This window comes from Bos taurus, chromosome 28 (genome assembly GCF_002263795.3).
Source record: "Bos taurus isolate L1 Dominette 01449 registration number 42190680 breed Hereford chromosome 28, ARS-UCD2.0, whole genome shotgun sequence".
Classification (NCBI taxonomy): domain Eukaryota; kingdom Metazoa; phylum Chordata; class Mammalia; order Artiodactyla; family Bovidae; genus Bos; species Bos taurus.
The window spans coordinates 42,451,845-42,473,287 of NC_037355.1; the positions used below are offsets into that span (position 1 = coordinate 42,451,845).

A 21,443-nucleotide genomic window follows, 5' to 3' on the forward strand; every position below is an offset into this window, starting at 1 on the left:
CGAATGGTGGATTCAGCTGCACGACATCCACACCATGAGACAGAGCTGCGAGAAACAAAAAGGCTCGATCTGCGTTTAGGAACCCCGAAGGGTCTCAGACAATATTTTTAAAAATAGTTTCACAGTCTGGAAAATGGAAAACGGCAAATTTTTATAAAACTAACCATGCATTACCATACGACCCACATCTTTTCATTCCTGGGCGTTTTTCCAGAGAAATCAAACTCGTGTTCACACAGAAACCTGTACTCAAGGATTCATAGTAACTTTATTCACAGTAGCCCAAAACTAAAATCCAAACCAGATGTCCTCTAACAGGTGAATGTTAAACAAACAGTGGTCTGTCCATTCTATGGAATCCTACTCAGCAGTAAAGAGGAAGGAGCTATTGCGAGACCCTGGATGATCCAAAGAATTACGCTGAGTGAATAAAGCAATCCAGAAAGCTACTACACTGTAGGTTTCATTTATATAACGTTTTGAAATGACAAAATTATGGGAATAGAGGAGTTTACTGTTGCCAGGGGTTAGGGACTGGAGGAAGGTGGATGAAGTGTTGCTGCAGGGAGCATGCAGGAGGGAAGCGGATGTGCTAATAAAAGGGAGACAGAAAAGGATCCTGATGGTGATGAACTGCTCTGTATCTTGACTGTGGTGGTGGATACATGAACCTGCCCCGTGGTAATGTTGCACACCACACACACAGAGAAGTGCAAATAAAGCTGGGAGAAGACCCCTGGGTCATCCTTGGAGCCACTACCCCGGCTGTGGCACTGAGCAGCTTTGCAAGATATTACAAGATATCTCACAGTTTTGCAAGATATTACCGTTGGAGGAAAATGGATGAAAGATACACAGTACTGTTTACAAGTACATGTAAATCTATAGCTATCTCCATTAAAATTTTTATTAAACATGTTCTTAAAGTGCAACAACAGAATCTATAATAAATAAAGCTTTAAAATTAGTTTCAGAGATATTAAAGTGCCATCTTCCGATTTTAATAAAAACAAAGCAAAATTAAATCCCATAAATCTGAATTTGCATTGGAGAAGGAAATAGCAAGCCGCTCCAGTGTTTTTGCCTGGAGAATCCCAGGGACGGGGGAGCCTGGTGGGCTGCGGTCTCTGGGGTCGCACAGAGTCGGACACGACTGAAGCGACTTAGCAGCAGCAGCAGCAGCAGCAAGAGAAGGGGTGGAGAAGGTAATGGCAGCCCACCCCAGTATTCTTGCCTGAAGATTTCCATGAATAGAGCCTGGCAGGCTACAGTCCACAGCGTTGCAACAAGATTCGGACGTGACTGAAGCATCTTAGCACTCAGAAGAAGGGTGTGGATGACCTCAAACTGCTAAGGCTGATAACCTGAAGAAGTTGACCTGGAAGTAAAAAGGGAAGGATTGTTAACTTATCCTGTGACACGTCTCTGTGTTGACTATTGGGGTACATTAGGATGCATTCTTTGACGTGAAAAATTGGTATTTTAAAAGGCTAAATAAAAAAGCCATGAAAGCTTTAGGGAGAGAATTATTTACACAACTTTAGGGTGGGGGTGCCTTTCCACAGAAAGGAAGATTCAACACCCAGAATCCATAAAGGAAACAACTGTGTAATCTCACAAAAATTAAAACACATCATAAAGAAAGTTTAAAAAAAAAAAACAAGCATTTGGAATTTTCTAGCAAGCACAGGATTCATAGCCAAAAACAACTCTTACAAATCACACAAAGAAAACAATCTGATGGAAAAATAGGTAAAGGATTGGAAGAGACCATTAAGACGAAGGCGATGGTGCTGGATGCTCCAGGGGGCTCTTTCTTTCTTGGTTTGTGCAGACGCCAAAGGTCGAGCACAGCACCGTGGATGCCAACTACCCGCCAGGGCCCAAAGGCTGGGTGCAGAGCCTGCCAGAAGTGCTTTCTAATCACTCATTTCCCACCCACCTGCGAGGCAGAGGGAGACAGGGGCTCGGTCCTGGGCTGGTAGGGGCAGGGCAGGGCGGGATGGAGGAGTCTCCAGAAGAGAGTAAGCAAAAGAAGATCCGTGGGCTACCCAGGGTGTTAATCCAGTCTCTCCCGGAAGTTTCCTAAATGACAGCGAAGGAGGGAAAATAAGGTGAGGACAAAGAAACGGAGAGGAAGCAACAGAGACAAGAGCTTGGAACCCGGAAACCAGCTGCCTGAGTGGCCGTGATGCAGCAGATGTGAGAAGCCGGAAGCCTACCCAGGTGACAGGCGGAGCCTGGAAGCAAAGCAGGGTCTGCCAGTAAAGGATCAAGATCCAAGCGGCAAGTACTTCTGCAGGTGGTAATATGAGTGAAACCAAAAACAAAGGGCTAGTTAAAAAACAGTATGAGAATGTTTCGGCCCATGGTCCCTTGCCCTGATTTGTACAGGTCAGGAACTACTTCCCCGTTATCCTGGCAGAAGATGGGGCTCTGCTGTCTAGCAAGAGGGAACTGGGGGCTCTGGATTCAGGAGCCATGGGCGCAGATGCACGTGAGGGTACCAGGCTGACCACAGAGATAAAGTGAACGTGCTGAATGCTGAAACTCACACCCTATACCTCTTTCTCCTTGAGAACTAAGAACTCAGTGGGATTTTGGATGACTTTTCTCTTGGGGATACTGGGCCAGCCCAATAGAATCTATTCAGAACTGGCAATTCAATCCCTCACCCCCATCCAGTAAAATGGCCCAGACTAGTCTTTCTCCAACAAAGCCCCACCCAGACACACAGAACTTCCAATGTGTTTGTTACAGCCTTACTATTACATCAAGTCACAGGAGAAAACTATCAAACAGCAAAAAAGAACTTAGAAGAAACAGAGACACCTCAAAGAGTGGGGGAGAAAAAAATGATTAATATATGTAAATTACAAGTGCTATATCCAGGAAATAAGAAGATAATTCTTGTATCCATGAAATGAGTGAGCAGGATGCTTACAAAATAAAGATGGTTTTAAAAGAATCGTTCAGAATTTTTAAAGTGTTTTTGGAAATTAGCATGGCAAATATGTAAAACAAATTAGCATACAATAAGCTTCAACAGAAAGGTTAAGCCATCTTTCAAAAGACAAAACACAACCAAAGAGATGAAGCATAGGAGAGAAAAACTGCAAACTCTAGAGAATCAGCTCAGGAGGTCCATGACTATGAAGCAGAACGGGTTAGAAATGAGAACCAGAGAGAAAAAATTGGGAGGATGAGCTGGAGGGGTAGAAAATAATAAAAGAATATTTACCAGATTGTGAGTAACAATCATGAGTCTCCAGTTTGAAAACCCCCATGTGAAATGATACCCCACACCCGAGCAGCACAAGAATGAAATATCTGAAAGATTTCAGAGAGGAAACTGGCCTGAAGAGAACAGCCTCTGACTTCTCAACAGCAGCTCTGTGAGCCGGAAGGCAGTGGGTGACAGCTTCAGAGTCTGAGGGTCAAGCATCTCACCCAAGCTGCCAATAAAATGTGAGGGTAGAATGGCTAAGTTTTGCCTGAACAAACTCTCAAAACACTGTATTAACATAAAACGTTTCTCAGGAACCTCTTGGAGGAGGCAGTTCATCAAAACAGGAGAAAACCAAGAGACTCAACTCGGGGAAGTCAAAGGGGTGCCCAGGACCCCAAGACCATGAGGTGGAGGGGGTCAGTACAGGGAGTGGCCAGTCCACGCTGGAGAGCACATGAATCTGTACAAAGAGCAAGGAGAGCCTCCTTGAGCCCAGAGTCTACGAATGACTAGTAATCAAACACTAAACAAAGAGAAAGCTTGGCAACTCTTTATTCCAAGCAAAACAAAATGCTGTACAAGATAGGAAATGTGCTCTACATGGTTTAGCTGTGAATAATATGAACATAGTCATAACTACATAAAACCGAGTATTGATTTGGCCAAAAATCACGCTATAACTACCGTGACGGGAGGATGAAGAGAGTGTGCATTTGCAGGGGGGGAGAGGTGGAGGGTGGCTTTAGAGTGCTAAGTCCTCCTCTTCTATAGTCAGAATTCATCAAATAACATTTAAACTGGAAAATCAAGAAATGCAAGTCTAAGCATGTTATTTTAAAATTAGAAGGAAAGCACCAGAAGGATTCAAAGTGATGGCCTCTGGGGAGGAGGGTCGGCAGCGGGGAAGGCAAATGCTGGTTTTCATTATAAGTCATGCAGAACCCTTTAACTTTTAAAACTATGTACATGTATGACTTTGATAAACATAAATTAAAAAAAAAATCTACCAAAGAAACAACAAGGAAATGATTAAATGGGTGAAGTCAGCACATTTTGAACTTTTTATCCAACGAATCTCTAGTGAATGAAAAAGTCACTTGGGGCATTTGGGGCACAGACAGAAAGAAGCAGCAATCCAGAAAATTATTTGAAATCTTGTTTATAATCCTTAAAATTCATGCACAAGTTTCATTCTCCCTCATGATACATCCCTGCTTGTTTTTATAGTATGTGGAAGATTTTTTTTTCTTTTCTTCTTTCTCCTCTTCCTCTGAGTCAGGAACACACCAGGCTAGGATGACAGAGACGGACACTTGGTTAGCATAATAAGGTCCGGGGGCTGGCGTAGGGGAGCTCCAGGTGCCTGGAGGATTGCTCACCAGGGAGAGTGAAATGTCTGAGCATCTTTCCATTGCTCTCGGCTGAGTTTGACTGCTCTGCTGGCCCACACAGTCCCTCAGGTGGGCTGCCCCTCGATGTGACCATGTGATGGGGAGGATGCTGGCAGGTGCAGACAGGTGAGCACCCCATGTGGACTGCAGAGCTAAGCCTGCTGTCCATCAGCAGGGCCGCAAGGGTGCCATCGCTCATCCACTTCTCAGTTGATCTGGCCCCAGTGTCTCATTTCTCAGTTGGATGTGAGCAGAGGAGGAGCGTAATGGTGTGTTATTTATGAGTCCCTTAAAGCCTCAACAGCCATGTGTCAGGCACGGTGCCTGGTGCTTTATAAATGCAGCATGTCATTGGATCTCCACTTCTCTCAGGGGTCAGGATTAGTACCCTGTGAATCAGACCCTCGGCCTCTGTGATTCCCGGCCCCACTCTGTCTCCCCTGCACTGCAAAGCCTCCCAGTGGGTACAGGCACGATTGCCTCTAAGGGTCTGGTGAGGAATCACAGCGACATGGTTTGGTGTGAGGCCTTTGTCACCTGGAGAGCAAGGAGCAAATGCAGGCTCCAGCTTTGGTTGCTGAAGAACTGATGATGTCTTGACAGGGGACGGAGGCGGCCGTGGGGGCCCTGTTCCCTGCTGGTCTCAGCCCACACGTTCCCCTTAGATGATTTCATCCGCCGCATGGCTCCAATTACTGTCTATCTGCTCAGAGTTATGTCTCCAGCCCAGACTGCACGTGGGGGTCTGGCTACAAGCAGCCCATCTCACTCGGCAGATCCACAGCGACCGCCTCATCCTCATTCCCAGGTCTCCTCCACTCCAGCGTCCTCTGTCTCAGGATATAACCCCATATCTCTCTGATGCTGTCCCCTGTCTAAGAAGCTCTCCTGGCTCTGTCCATTTCTCTCTCACCACACTGGCCAACATGCTTTCCTGCCTCGGTCACTGCGGTGTCTCTTAACTAGTCTTCCATATCCACTCTTTCCCCTACCTGACCCATTCTGGGCATTAGCCAGGATAATATTTTCGAAACACAGTCCAATCATGTCCACCCCTCACTAAAGCCTTTTGAATATTTCTGGTCCATTTGGAGAGAAAGCAGAGCCCTGGTGCAGCCCCTGGCACAGCAGGGCTGGCCCTGCCCCTCCGCAGAGCCCTGTGCACAATCACCCGCTCTGGACAGCCACCCCCTTGCAACTTGAGCTGCAGCCAGACTCCTTCTCTCTGCACCTCAGAGCCCCAGCCCCTCCCTGCTCAGGGCCTCCTACAGATCTTTTTATTCCCCTGGCCTCTTGCTGCCGCTCTCTTGACCTGAGTGACTCCAACCACCCTTCAGGTCAGATGTCACTTCCTTGGGAAAAATGCCCTCATCCTGTAGACTATTTCGTGTCCCCCGCCCCCACCTCGCTCATTATTTCTGTGAAATACAGATAACTGAAGAAAACACTTATGGCTATTATGATTATTTCGGTTATTTTCATTTCTGGATGATGGTCTTTCTGCAGAATTATATTGTGACCCTAGGAATCTCTTCAGCCTGTTTCTTGACTATGTCCCTTGGGCCTCAGAGACCGATTAATAAATATGGATTGAATGAATTACTTAGAAGTGGCTTTTAAGCATAAAATCATGGAATATATTGTTTTTAACAGCTTTTTATTTTTTAGAGAGGTAGGTTCACGGCAAAATTGAGCCGGGAGTAATGTAGAGATCTGCCATGTGTTCTTGCGCTCATGTGCTTACCATCCCCATTATCGACACCCACCCCAGCAGAGTGGCACCCTCATTACAATCGACGAACCTATACTTACACATCTGTCACCCAAAGTCCATGGTTTACACTCGGGCTCACTCTTGGTGCTATACATTCTATGAGTTTGGACAAGTGTACACAGGCATATCGTGTTTTATTGCATTTCACAGATACTGTGTTTCCTACAAACTGAAGGTTTGTGGCAACTCTGCAATGAGCAAATCTATTGGTGCCATTTTTTTTCCAACAACATTTGCTCACTACTTGTCTGACATAGTTTGATGATTCTTGAAATACCTCAAACTTTCTGATTATTATTATATTTGTTGTGGTGATCTGTGACCAGTGATTTTTGATGTTACCGTTCTGACTCACTGAAGTCTCAGATAATAGTTAACATTTTTTAGCAATAAAGCATTTTTAATTAAGGTATGCACATTGTTTTTTATACATAATGTTATTGTACACATAATAGACCACAGTAGAATGTAAGCATAATTTTTATATGTGCTGGGAAACCAAAAAATTTGCGACTTGCTTTTTGCAAAATTTACCTCATTGCATTGGTCTGGAGCTGAATACACAGTACCTCCAAGGTCTGCCTGGAATGACATGCATCCACCATTGTCAGTCATCGGATCTTCTCTAAAAAGCCTCTGTGCTTCCCCTCTTCATCCCTCTCTCCTCAGAAGGCCCTGACAATTACTGATCTTTTTTTACTATCCCCTTTTCTACAATATCACTTTCCCTTTTCTAGGGTATCACTTGGTTAGAATCATACTGTATATACAAATTTTTGCCCATTTTTACTTGAGTTGTTCACTTTCTTACTGTAAACTTTTAAGAAGTCGTTGTATATTTGACATTGTCCTTTATCAGATATGTCTTTTGAAAACATTTTCTCCTAGTCAGCGGCATGCATTTTCTTACTGTTGTGAGAGTTCCTTGTATAGTGTACATAAGTCTTTTATTAGATATACCTTCCAGTCATAAGCTTGTCTTTTCTTTTTCTTGAATTATATTGATTTTTAAAGACAAAAATAACCTGAAACTATTTTAAGGAATTTATAAGAGATATAGATCCATAAAATATCTTCAGGCCTTCTCCCTCGCTCTTGAACCCAAGCACAAACACAGATTGGTACGTATTCCTCAACATGAGAGAGCAGGTTTGTCGGGATTACAGAAATGTCTTCTTAGCTCCCCTGGTGAAGCTGAATAACGAACATGGTCAAGTCCATCTCACCTGGCCTGCTAAGCCACTGTCATCAACTCAGGCTAAGGCTTTGGAAAGACTGAAAGTCCTTTGAATAGCGATTCCAAAGTGCACAGGGATGGCAATCCAAGATCAATGCCACAGGTGGCCTTACCTTCAAGCTAACAACACTTGTAAGCCAGGCTCTGAGTTTGCAGGAGCCCCTTTCAAGGCCCTGTGTTAGTCGCTCAGTTGTGTCCGGCTCTGTGACTCTATAGACTACAGCCTGACGGGCTCCTTTGCCCATGGAATTCCCCAGGCAAGAATACTGGAGTGGTTAGCCATTCCCTTCTCCAGAGGAGCTTCCCAATCTAGAGATCAAACCCAGGTCTCCTATATTGCAGGCAGATATTTTTACCATCTGAGCCCCCAGGGAAGCCCAATACAAAAAGTGAGATTGCCTTCTCTTTGCACGGGGGATGCCCCTTTGTCACGTACATCCCCACCCCCACTACGTGGCCCTGGTGGGACTCCAGGCATTTTCATATCCAGCTAAGGAGAGATTCAATTGGGAATACATTGTTTAAATTATAATTTAAGAAGGCATCTTAAAATGTTGCAATAAAACAAATAAGTTATTTGTACAAATAAATTTTTGTACTTAAATTTTTAATTAAGAAACTTAGAGATGAGGCATACTCACGATATAGAAAACAAACCAGTAGTTACCGGTGGGAAGAAGAATGCAGGGGCAGGAGAGCAAGAGGCACAAACTACTAAATAGAAAATAAGCTACAAGTAGGCATTTATCAGACAGCATGGGGAATATAGCCAATATTTGATAATAACTATAAATGGAGAGAAACTTTAAAATTGTGAATCACTATATTGTATATCTGTAACATATAAAATTATACAGAAACTAGACTTCAATTTAAAAAAAAAAGAAACTAAAAGACACAGATGTATAGAACACTCTTTTGGACTCTGTGGGAGAGGGAGAGGGTGGAATGATCTGGGAGAATAGCATTGAAACATGTATATCATATGTGAAACGAATCGCCAGTCCAGGTTCGATGCATGATACTGGATGCTTGGGGCCGGTGCACTGGGATGACCCAGAGGGATGGTATGGGGAGAGAGGTGGGAGGGGGGTTCAGGATGGGGAACACGTGTACACCCATGGTGGATTCATGTTGATGTATGGCAAAACCAATACAATATTGTAAAGTAATTAACCTCCAATTAAAATAAATAAATTTATATTTAAAAAAAAGAAACTAAGAAAAATATCACATTAAAAAATCAAATGGACTATGACAAGTTTTAAAGATGTGCAATGGAATCAATAAAAATATTGTTAATCATATTAAAATTTTAAATGTTCAGGTTTTACCATGAAGAGGAAGAGCTAATTCTCTAATGAAAAGCATAAATAGGGTCTTGGAATGTTGAAAGGAGTGAATTAAAAGCAGTGAATCCCAGGAAGATAATGGGAAGATATTTAAATTTCCTGCTGAATTCACTAAGACTGACAATGAAAAAAACACAAAATAGTGAAATGCGGCTATAACACGGACGAAGATGCGAATATCATCATCCAAAGACTATTTAAGAATAAAAACCATGCAAAAGCTTGCAATGCCCTAAAATTTTATTCCTCAGATACAAACAGAAACATAAAACAAATATTCCCCAAATCTGATAATATCCTATAATTTACATATCATTACCAGAGAGTTATGAAATTGAAAGCAATTTTTCTAAACTACTCAAACACTTTTACTATTTTTGATCAGCCAGGCTCTGAAGAAAGACTAAATTATCTTTTTATTATGACTATAGAAAATCATTGTCACGTGACGAGAACAAAGACTGCTCAGCCAAATGTAAGGAAAGTGTTATAGAAGGATGGCTAGAAGTGAGTCAAAATTATGTGTTTGAAGGGCTTAATGGTATTTATGTTATTTATCGCCTTTTAAAAATGTCTGATTTATTGTGATTCTGGTCACATTGGAAACGTTCATTTTTTAGATCTAATTTTGTGCTCATACTCCTGTGTTTTTTCTTAAAGAAGTTTCCCAAATTGAAGAAGAACTACTAGAACCCAGGTCTACCGTGACTGACATGGCCGGAATGGGGCTCACTTGCCCCCAGACTCGCCATCGCCTCAGTCTTTCGTGGGAAGTTGCCTGGTTGCCAAAGGCACACAGAGCCAACCTAAGAACCTGCAGAAGTGCAGGCTTTTCTACAGGAGGCCAGCTCTCTGTCCCTGACACTTGAGCAGAAGGACCCCTGCCAGGCAGCTCTGCGTCACGAGAGGATCGGATTGGCATCAAGTCACTAGATAACTAGGCACCAGGCTCACTTCTGAGTCATCTCCAGCCCTAATCCTTTCTTAAAGACTGGTGGTGGTACTATCACCCTCCTGGAGACAAAATAAAGTGGCTCACACTTTCTGGAAGACAAATTGGCAGGATATAGTCAACATGTTCACACCCTTCAGCCCTGTGATGCCCCTTCCAGGAATCTATGAACAGAAATGATTAGAAATGCAGGCAAATATGTCAGCAAAATGAAGCTCCCATGGCATTACATGGCACAATGGCGATATGATAGCAACAGTGTTTTAAAAAATTCCTCTCCTGTGTGCAGTTAGGTGTCTAGAACTAGAAGAAATTTACCAGAGTATTGCTAAAATGCTTCTGAGTGCTGCCATTTGTGATTGTTGATTTCTTCTTTATTTTCTATCTGTGTGTGTGTGTGTGTGTGTGTGTGTGATGAGCATAGGTAACTTTGATAATTAGAAGAACATGCTTTATTAAAATGAACCAGTCATAGAAGGAAATCAGACACCTACACTAAGAGACTTACACATCTGCTCCCACAGGAATGTCTGTCATCTGTCTTTCTTTAAAATAAATTTCTTTAGTCATCAAAAAAATGATGACTAAACCCATCTCGTTTCTCCAGGATACCTGAAGCCTTTGCCCACTTTGATTCAGCAACTCAGGTAAGTTAGGAGCCACTCTGCAAGATTCCTTGCTTCTAATGTGGGCTTTCCCCACTGTAGGTAACCTATTGAATGCAGCCCCCAGGCATACTCTTGGTCATCACTGTCACAGGAGTTATGGACATACCTGGATGGGAATGTCTAAGAGAATATAATCTGAAAATGTCTTTCAGCTGTGGCGTTCTTTAGACCTTACAAAGACCAGGAAGCAGAAAAAGAACAAGAGCCCATGTGATGGACCTCATTCCCCTCTCCGTAAAGTGAGGGACTGAGTTATTTCTGGGAACCTGGCTCTGCCCCTTTGGGTACTGCTATCACAGTGGTACATCATGGTAACTATAAAGCGAGGACATAGACTCCACCCCGTCCAGTGGGATTCTCATGGCTCCATTTTAGGTTGAATGGTTCAATATTATTCATCCCAAACTCAAACTAGCTTCTCTAGGCTGCTCAGTCTTTAGAAATAAGGCTGGGATTATGGAAATATATAAATTAAACATGCTGTACAGTTATAAGCTTTTAAACAGAAATAAGCAAGGGGAAAGGAGGCAAAAATCCTACGTGTCTTTGTGTGCCTGGTCCATGAATGGCACCTGTGTACGCGTGAGACGAGCCCATGAGCTGGCTCATCGCCCCTGAAGCCAGGGAGGAGATGGGCAAACACGGTGGTCAGAGCAGGGGTGGAGCTGGTGCCACTGGCTGGTCCTGCCATGGGCGCCTTTGTGCAAGGGCCAGCCATGAGGAGATTCTTCATGGGACTCAGGGCCATAGGAAGTCTTCACAGGTCAGGGGAGTCCTGGGGCCCAATCCCAGGAAGAAGGGGCTCCAGAGGGAAAAAGGGGGGCCCAGAGAGGTCAAGCTAGATGCACAGCTCTGCCAGGTACAGAGAAAAGCCAGGAAACCCCAAGGGCAGCGTGGGCTCAGGGCACTTTGAGGCCACCAGCCAGGTGCAGCCCGGGAGGAAAGCCCCCGGAAGTGGGTACCTGAACATGGTGTGGCCCACAGACCCTGTCCTGCCAAAGGCTCTGCACCCACACCCTCTGATCTCCCTTATCCTGGTATTCATACAAAAGGAGTTTCTATATGTCTACCCAGCTAGCAAAGGCCATGAGCAGCCACAGAAATGAGGTGAAACAGAGCCCTTCCAATGCCTGTAAGTTCTTTGATCCTTTACTCAGTGTTACTCAGGCCGGTTCATGACACAGGGAACCATCCACTGCAAAGGCTCTACCTCCAGGAAGCCTTGGGTGCCTCCTTCGAGCCTGCTTGGAAGAATGTCCGCATCACAGAAGGTTGGCCGATGTCTTGGAGAAGCTGGGGAAACTGAGATCCACGGGGGGAGGCGTACCACACAGTCCCAGCTGGCCAAGGCAGACTTGGAGGCAGCTGGAAACCACACTGAATAACCATGGTCTGTTTTGGCCACAACTCCCAAGAGGGCATTCCCCCCACCCCAACATGGCCTGCTCGTGGGCTTCCAAACCATCCACTTGGAAGCGCCCCCCCACCAGCATCTAGTGAAATGCACTCAGCGTTCCCAAGCACGGCCCCACCTTAACCGATTGGAGCAGCCCCTGGTCCAGGCCACACACAGCTGGGGGCAAGCCACTCCGGCTGGTGTGCTATGAGATGCCGGGAAATGGTCTGCAAAGCTCTGATATTTATTACTTTCCAAATTTATCACAGCTCAGTCTTCCAACACAGAAAAATATGGTTTTAATTTTGTCATCAATGCCTCCCAAAACCTCTGTCTGTGGGTCCTCAACAACAAGCCCCTCTCGGTGGGCAGGGCCTGAGACTGGGCTCAGACAGGTTGCCGAGCCTTCCTGCCCAGCCCAGCTGCTTCTGAGGACAGCACTGGCCTCGCCCGATCTTACTGGGCATCAGCAGAACCCACACAGCCCCCGCGGTGCTTTCCCAGATGCCTGCAGGCTGGCTGAAGCTTCCCTGGTGTGCTTTCCCTGGAGGGCAGGGATCTCCTAGCAGGAGACAGAGCTGCAATCATCATAAGGAGAGTTCTTGGACACCTGGAGCACGCCAGCATCATTAGTACAGGACAAGCCCTGACACAGGCCACGAGCCAGGCCTTGGAGGGGAGACGAGAGGACCAGCTGTTCTCAGGTCTTCAGTGCAGAGGGGTGGGCCCCCAGCTGCTCCCAAGTCAGGTCGAACCGACAGGTCCCAAGAAGCTCATTCAATTTCCTTTTCTTTCTTGATCTAAATCTATGTCTCCCTGTCTCTGCAGATCTCTGTCTGTCTCCATCTCTCACCTGTGTCTCCCTCTGTCTGTCTCTCTGTCTCTCTCCCTCTCCCCTTCTCGCTCAGTCTCTCTCTCCTGTCTCCTCCCCACCCCGTCACCTTCAGGCTCATCTCTGTGCCCGGGGTCACCTGGGGCCTGCCATGGTGGGTCCGGCTGCGTTGCTCAGCCCAGGCTGACCCAGCGCATGCCTCTGTTCCTGACACCAGGGAGCTCTTCTTGTGCTTCCCAGGCATGCCTGCCCCAGGGAACTGTGGAGCTTCTTCTCCACATTCCTGCCTCCCCCTCAGCTTGGGGTTAACAGCAGTTGCTCCCATGTCTGTTGTCTGTCCTGGAAGCTTGTGATCTATCTGGAAGCTTCTGGAAAGTTTAGGAGCCTCTTTCTGCCCTTTCCCTTCACCTCCCCAGAGTCAGTGGAGCATTCCTCCCTATCACTGTGACTGGGGTCACTCAGCTCCAGCCTTCTCTCCCCCAGAACGAGAGAATCAGAGGTTGAGCCACTCACAGGGTCCTGGGGTGGTTCCTCCCATCAGGGTTTCCAGCCCAAACCTGAATCATTAGTTCTGAGGTGGGGAAGCCCTCTCTCACTGCTCCCCCATTCACTCCCTACTCTACTCTGGACTGCTGAGACCAATGACCTTGGGCACCTGTCACCACCCCCATACTCCTCTCCAGAGCAACTAGGATCATAGATTGAGGGTCCTGGGGAGGGGCCAAGGGCTGGAGGAGGGCACCCCATCCATAGTGGGGGCTGCTAACAGAGTGGTCCAGTGGGGGACATGTAAGCAGTGAAGAGGGGCAGTACAGAGAGCAGTGCGGTCTGCAGGAGCCCTTTCCCCAACTACAGAGGCTGTCTCTTCTCTCGCAGTGTGGTTAGATCCTCCATTTTTTCAAGAGAAACTTCAAACCTGGATTTTTTGATAGCAAAATGTTGGGTGGGACATAACCAAAAATTTTTTGAGACGCACTCTGTAAGTGAAATCAAATACCTTGACTCGACAAATTTGACCTGCACACTACGTTTATGCCCTACCTCCGTTTGGTATCCCCTAACACCCATCCCCTAACCTCTAGACCACCCTGAGGATTGGCAGGAAGGCTCCTCACATATCCCACACTCTTCCTTTGCCCCCACCTGGGCCTCATGCCCTGTGCCCCAGAGCCATCGAGGTACTCAGATGCTCCCCACGCAGGGACCAGGACAGCCTGCAGCCTCCAGGCTGCTCAACCTGCCCTTGGCCTGCAGACCCCTGGGCTGCTCTTCCTGCCTCTCACCCAGCATGGCCGACCACAAACTAATCCAAGGCAGCAGGATGGTCCAGGGCACAGGGGGTCCCTGGAGGGCCAGGCTGCTGATGACATGCTTGCTTGGGTTTCTTTCCCCTTCTTTGCTGCTACCAAAGATGATGTTTAAACGCACAGCTATCTTCTGTCTCCACTCAGGCAACCAGGTCTGAGAGCCTGCCAGGGGCTGAGTCCCACAGCACTCGAAGCTGGTCCTGCCACGCACAGCTGGCCCCAGCGAGGCCTACCCCTCAGGTGGTGAGAAGCGATGTATGTGGGTCAGTTACCAGCTTTGCTGAGCTAAGGCTGAGTGGCCAGGGTAAGTGACTAAGCTCAACTGACCTTCATCTTCATCCATAAAACTCATGCTAGATAAAAAGACACAAAATTAGATACCATACTTAAATTTCGTCCCAACTTCCTAACTTGCAGAAACCCTGGAATAATAATAATGGTTAGCATTTGTTGATCCCTACTATGCGTGAGGTGCTGATGAGTGATTATGAGTGTCTCATCTAACCTTCACAACTGCCCTGTCAGGCTTTATCATCGCCCCACCCTACTCCCATTTCCCGTTTACAGTTGGAATTCCCAGCTCCAGAGAAGCTGGCTAGTTGTCCCTGGAAAGGCTCAGATTTGAAAGTTTAGTTTGTCTTAATGTTGACTCTAAAAATACCCAGGTAGGATTCGGGACCACCCCTGCTGGCTTCAGTGATCAGCCTCCATCCCTTCCAGCCCCCTGGTCCTAGGAGTGAGCCCCTCCCTGAGACTCTACCGTTGGTCCTGGGGTCCACCATGTGTGAGTTCAGCTGCCTGAGCGCCCCATGGCGGTGGTTGGCCTCAGCTCTTGGCACGGACCTGTGACCTTCTACCACCTGCCCCCAGCCACCCGGCTCATTCTTCCTGCTTGTGCAACACAGGCCTCGATCGTGGAACGCAGCCCAGCCAACTCTTATTCATCCTCCAGAACACAGTTCAGACAGACCTTCCACCGAAGCTGTGCCTGACAGCTCCCCCAACCCCCAGCCGAAGTGAACCCCTCCTCTGGGCCATCTGACACCCACACTTGCCTTGTTGGTGCATTCTTCATGCTGCATGCACTCCAGTGTTCTTGCCTGGAGAATCCCAGGGACGGGGGAGCCTGGTGGGCTGCCGTCTCTGCGGTCACACAGAGTCGGACACGACTGAAGTGACTTAGCAGCAGCAGCAGCATGCTGCGTGAGTCCACAATACAGTGAGTACAAAATTAGCAGAGGCCAAGCAGCCCCCTCCAGGTGTGACCTGAGGGTCCCAGCAGCGTTCCCAGGGCCCCATTCTTACTGTTTGCCACTCCCAAGAAAACCACACCCTGCCAGGCGGCCCTGAGGCCCCCAAATCTGGGAGGACAGAGGCCTGGGTGTCCTGCTCCAGAGAAGCCCCTGGCCTTCAGGCTCCCTGTTGCTCCTCCTGTGTGGATGGAGGACTTCCCTTTCTCTGACTTTATTTCATACACGCTTCAGATGCCTTTTAACAGGGACTGTCTGTCCCTTCCTCAGGGCTGAGAAGGGTTGAGGGGACCAGGAACCCCAGGCTGCTCCGGGTGCGACATCCTGTGGTATTATTAGCACAGGAGGCAATGAGGTGTGGACGGCTTGCCAGCTAGGACGGGAGTTAGATTACCATCCAAGCGATGCCAGAGATGGGCACCCACTCAAAAATGTAAAAGTATGTATTTCAGCTGTTGGAAGTGTTTCCTGGAAAGATTGGGGGGAGGGGCCACTCAGTGGCATAGCTCCCCCTGCTGGTCATGATGAAGATGACGCTTCAACCTTGGCCACAGGGAGAGACGAGTGGTGCACACATACACCACTTCACTCAATCACACACACATCCGTCTTGAGCACCCTGTGCCCACTGGCACCACAAACCAACCAGTCACATAGCCAACAAGTCTCTAAGAACCTACTGCATGCAGACACTGCCCCAGACTCACCGTGTCTGGGGTGCCCCCAGCCTTCACTCCCTGTCTTCACTTTGCTGTGGGGTCCCCTGGCCCTCCTCCAATGGCCCCCGCCCCACAGAACTGGCCCTCAGCCTCTTCCTTCAGGCCATCGCCCTCACAGAAGGAGGGCCTGGGGCCCAACTAGTCACCCTGCCTCTGCGGGCTTCTGCACTCCACCCCACACTCCACAGGCGTCCGCTGCTTCCTCCCAAGCCTTGAGGGCTCCCCATGGCAACTAAAGCCTTGCGTCCTGAGACCAGCCTGCTCACCGGCTTCCTACTCGCTCACTCATCCACCCTCCACTCAAACCGCAGCCCTGTTTCCTGGGAGCACCTCCTACCCACAACCTCACAGACACGGCTCGCCTGCCAGGCACGCCTACTTTATGCACCCCTCACAGCCCCCAGCCCTGCTGCCCGCAGACAGACTCACACCGCTTCTCTTCGCTGCTCTGTGCCGCGTGCGTCCCCCTCCTCTCACCTTTCTGCGTAAGACCCCTGCTCCCAGAAGTCCTTTTCCCTGACACCCTCTCATGCCCAGTCTCTCCCCTGAGCTCAGGGCTCTGCGGAGAAAGGAGGAACATGGGGCAGCATGAAGGTCCCAGGCCCCAATGCCCAGTTTCCCAGGAGGAGACTTTCAAAGGCACTGCATTCAGAGGGCAGTTGTTGGCCGCCAGGGCCCCTCATCCTGGTGGTGAGCCGGGCAGCCAGCAGGACCATTGTTCAGGCCTCAGCTGCTGGAGCCCCTTTTCCATTTGTAGAGGCAGTGGGAAAACGAGACCTTGAACCCAGAGGCCCAGGGGCGCGTTTGAGCAGCTCTCCTCAAGCAGAAGTTTCCCACATCGCCTTCCAGCTGGGGCGTTGCACCAGGCCCTCCTGCCTCCCCAGCAACGCCCGCCTCCAGCTTGCTTGGCCTCGGCACTGGGCCCATCAGAGCAGGGAGGGCTTGGGAGAGGTGGGTAGGTAGGAAGGTTTAGCAGCCTGGCCGGGCTCCTGGATGGTGGTGGTCCTTTCTGGCCCCCAGACCACCTCTTCCCATCACCCAGAGATACCTCAGCCTGCATGGGCTCGAGGGGTGCACAGAGCCAAAGTCCACATTACCGGGTCCCTTCCAAGCCACTGTGTGACCCCAGTCAAGCGAGGGGACCTTTCCTGCCCTGTCTCCTCACGCTCTCCCCACTAAAGCAAGCTGGGAGGGCCCACGTGGAGATTCAGAGAGCAATCTTGTGTACAGGCCCCAGAGCAGCATCTGGCACCAGCGAGAGCTCCTTCTCAGATATTTGCTTGCCCAAATCTGAGCATCCTCAGCACTCAGAGACCCCCACACCCAGGTGGAACGGGCTGCTGTCTCACTTTCCCCTCTGGGGGCTCTGTTCCAGCTACACTGGGGAGGCTGTGTCCTCAGCCCTTACAGTGCCCACTGCCCTTGGCCTGCGAGACTAGACGCTGGCTCTCTGTGTCCCCACTCTGAGCCCACCTCTTTGCTCTGGTCGCCCCAGCCCACTTGGCCACCCAGGACTTCCTCTGACAGGTTTGCCTCCAGCCCCAGGGTCTCACCTCTACACCCAGCCCCTCAGCAGGGCCAGGTTGCCTCAGCAACAGCTTGGCAGAGGGCAAGGTGGGGGCCTTTAACACACAGATGCCTTCTGTGTTACACTAAGGAGAGGGGACCCAGAACGTACTAGCAAATCAGCTTTCTTGTCCCCAGGCCCTTTTGGAGAAACGCTTTCTCCCATGGGATATCTTGGGACCCATCCCCCATGGCTGTTTCCCATTCAAGCTGTAACCTAGCCATCCCAGTGGGTCCTTGGGCTCCCTGAGCCCATGATTACATGGAGGCCTGGCTGCTGTGATCCTTGGAGGCTCAGGATCCAGGTGCCGAGAGCTCAGGGCCACCTCCTGAAGTTCTCTCTGCAACGGTTCCTCCCATCAGGCCTGCCACATGGGTGGCTATTCACAAGAACATAGCCAGGCTATTCCTGCCTGGCTGGTCCCAGGACCTCTGAGCCCACCCCACCTAGCCAGGATCAGGAGGCCCTGCGATAGGCTAGAAAACTGTGCTCCTCCAGGGTCACCTGTCACCGTGGGAAGTACCACCTGTGAGTGCCTGGCGCACAGTGGTGCTCATTAAATGCTGGGAAGTGTCCACCAACTTGAGGTCAAGCGGAGGAGTGAGACCTCCCTTGCTGGCTCGAGTCCCATCTGTGCCACGCCCACACGTGTGCCTGCCTCATCTAAAGCCGAGGAGGGAATTGCGTCCGGACAACTGGAAGGTTTCTCCCCTGTCCACGGCCAAGTGGACTGATGCCAGAGCTGCGATCCAGGGCATCCCTGCCAAGTTTCCAGGCTCTTGTCATATCCCCCTCTTACCCAGGAGGAAAACCCCTGCACGTTCTCACTTCTTCTGAGACAGATCAATTTGAAGAGAGTTGGCTCGCATCTAAGATAAGGCCTATTTTTTCTATACCTCTTTTGGAAGAGCGAACAAATTATTTTCCTTATTTTCAATGGGTTGCTTAGGATGGGCTCTGGGGCACACATTCCAAGGCACCTGTCGCTAAATCCCGGGGCTGGGAGGAGATAGTGCAAACTGCCAACTGCCGTGGGCTTTGGGATTAAAGAGAGAAGGAACCACTCAGGTTCTCTGTAGTCCAGCAGCAGCATCTTTCAGGAGATATGGCAGGGGTGCCCTGAATGTGCAAGCTGCAATGATGAGGCTGAAGGGCAGGTCTCCACTCAGCCAGGAGACCCTGTCTTGGGCCCATAAGAAATGCACCATAGGTCAAACCCACAGTGGGTAGAAGCAGAAGTGGGGTTTGAACCTAAGACTATCTGGTTTCAAAAATGCACTTATGAACCACTTTGGTTCACAGCCAGATGGTGCTCTCCCGGGCATCTGTCTGGCAGGCATGGGTACGGAGGCTGTGCTGGGCTGGCATGTTTTCATCCTGCCCACCTACAATGGACCGTTGATGTTCATGTCACAGCTCTAAAATATTATCACTGGAGGCCATGAGATTTCAGAAAGAACTTCCTTTCCAGAGCCACGTTGCTGTCTATAATTAGCACAAGTTTCCATAAGCATCAAGAAGAGGTGGGAACAGCTGCCCCACGAGCTAGGTTTGTTAATGTAAGGCATTCCTGGGGCTTCTGTGCAGTCCAGGCTGTGCTCTTCCATCCCTCCCTGCTTCCCTGGCCCCTGCCCTCAGCAGCCACTAGGCCCTCATTAAAGGATTAGCAACATCGGCTGTGCAATGCCTTGGCCGTGGACGCGAGAAATGCTGGGCTTTCTGCTCTGGCCCTTCTGCCCCTTATCAGTAATCCCTGAGCCATGTTTGTGCTGGAGAAATCATAGCAGGGCTTGGGCGGAAATTATGGACAATTGGTGTCACACACTAATTAAGCACTCCAGGGTCAAGCATCACGGAGGGGACCGGACTTCAACCTCAGTCCCTCTGCTAATGGGATGTTGAAAAGCACAGCTGGGGCTTCAGACTAAGAAAGCCCACTTTGCCAAGTGAGAAAGAGAAAAAGGTGATGCAGCCTGCTGTGCCTCAGGAAAGATGACAGGTCTTCCTTAACCAAGTCCAGAAGAGGGGCTCTCCTACCTGGACCCCATGCCTGGGTCACAAAGGATGCCACTGCCAGAGCCTAGCCACATGCTGCGAACACCACCACCGTCAGCGGCCCTCTCCTCTCAGTGCAAGGAGACTGGAGGGGCCCTGCGGGATATTCTCACGTTGATCACAACACACTTATGACCTAATAGGATACTTGGCGGAGAAGGCAATGGCAACCACTCCAGTGTTCTTGCCTGGAGAATCCCAGGGATGGGGGAGCCTGGTGGGCTGCCGTCTATGGGGTTGCACAGAGTCGGACACGACTGAAGCGACTTAGCAGCAGCAACAGCAGGATACCTGGGATAATTCTGAGGGTCTATATCGCTGTCATTAAAAACAAAACAGATTAAAATTCAAGGACAATTCTGAATAATGGGAACTAGCCAAACATACAGGGGAGAAATAAAAATGTAATCCTAAATGGCTTCTCTTGTTGGTTATTTCCCAGACTCTCAGCCCCCTAGATCATGAGCAACTCCATCAATATGATCTTCCTCTGTTCCTATACCCAAGAAGGGCAGGTGAAAGGTGAAAGCCTGGGGCCAAGTCAGTTGCTGAGCACAAATCCTTGCACAAGGGGTGAATAATACACCCAGGTATCAGTCATATCTCCTTTTGCCTCCCAAACTCACTCAGTCCTTCTTGTGACCGGGGGCCCTTGCTCGAGCCTCCTCCCAGCTCCCAGCCCTTGCTCTCATCTTGCTCTTATCTTGCTCCAGATCCCAGCTGAGGACAAACGGACAGAAGACTCCTTTGCTGATTGCAAAACAAAGGCTATAAATATGAGACCACTAAAGTTAAGACCTGGCAATATCAGCCTAGATGAAAGAGTTGGCATGAGCTCCTGCATAGAAAGTATTTATATGTTCAGGAACTAGCTCTAAAGTGTCCCATGGGCCCGGAAAATGTCCACAGGGCATAAGCAAGGATGAGCAAAGATGCTCACTTCCAGGACAAGGTAGCACGGGCAAGGGTCCAGCTCAGATCCCCTGCCCCACTCACTGTCCTCTGGTCAGGACTCCCAGTGGTGGCACTTCCGTTTTGGAGTGATGGTCAGCCCTGGCCCAAGACTTATCCCTACTCAATGCAGCCATGTGGCCAGCCTGCATCTACTGGCCCAGGATATTCTCCAGCCTCTTTCTAGACCCCTGTAGGAGAGACAGCGTTCAAGTTAGGCCTGCCTGTGGCTGGTGGTGCTTATGTGTCAGGGCAGATGGTCTATGGTACAATCCAGTCATTCTTGAGGAAACCTTCTGAACCCCTTTCTCTTCCTCCTGCCTGATCTCAAGCCCCACTTTTGTTGAACACGTTATTCAGCTTCTTTATCATCCAATTCAGCTTCCTCTGATAGAAGGGACCTCACTTTTATTCAACACCTACTATTTTCAGTCAACTAAGGCCTGCAGGTTGAATTCTGCCCACTGTCGTTTGTCAGTCAAGTTTTATTGGAACGCAACCAGGTCCATGTTTTGTCTTTGGGTGCTTTCAGGCTACAACGTCAGGATTAAGTATTTGCGACAAAGACCGTATGGCCTGCAAAGCCTAAAATATTTCCTATCTGACTCTTTACAGAGAAATTTTGCCAACTTTGTTCCAGGAAGTTTACAACAATGGTTTTGTTGTATCTTCATAGTCACCCTGAACACTAGACCCTGATTTCTATTTGGAGAGACGCCTCTGAAGCCTGGCAAAGTCAAGTAAAACCCACAGTCAGTAAGGA

The 21,443-nt window shown here is 48.8% G+C and overlaps 1 protein-coding gene across 6 annotated transcripts in view; it reads right to left on the minus strand.

Moving 5' to 3' along the window:
* Positions 1-249: 249 nt before the first annotated feature.
* PTPN20 (protein tyrosine phosphatase non-receptor type 20) overlaps positions 250-21,443 on the minus strand; it is a 124,623-nt gene continuing 103,429 nt past the window's right edge. For 4 of the 6 annotated variants that reach the window (XM_059882712.1, XM_059882711.1, XM_059882707.1 and 1 more), the window contains one exon: positions 3,948-4,520. In XM_059882712.1, coding sequence (XP_059738695.1) covers positions 4,428-4,520 — 93 coding nt within the window. In that variant the 3' untranslated portion in view covers positions 3,948-4,427. Of the gene's footprint in view, positions 1,379-3,942; positions 4,521-21,443 lie in introns of those variants that run through there. The other 2 variants (XM_059882709.1, XM_059882713.1) reach the window with 2 other exon arrangements.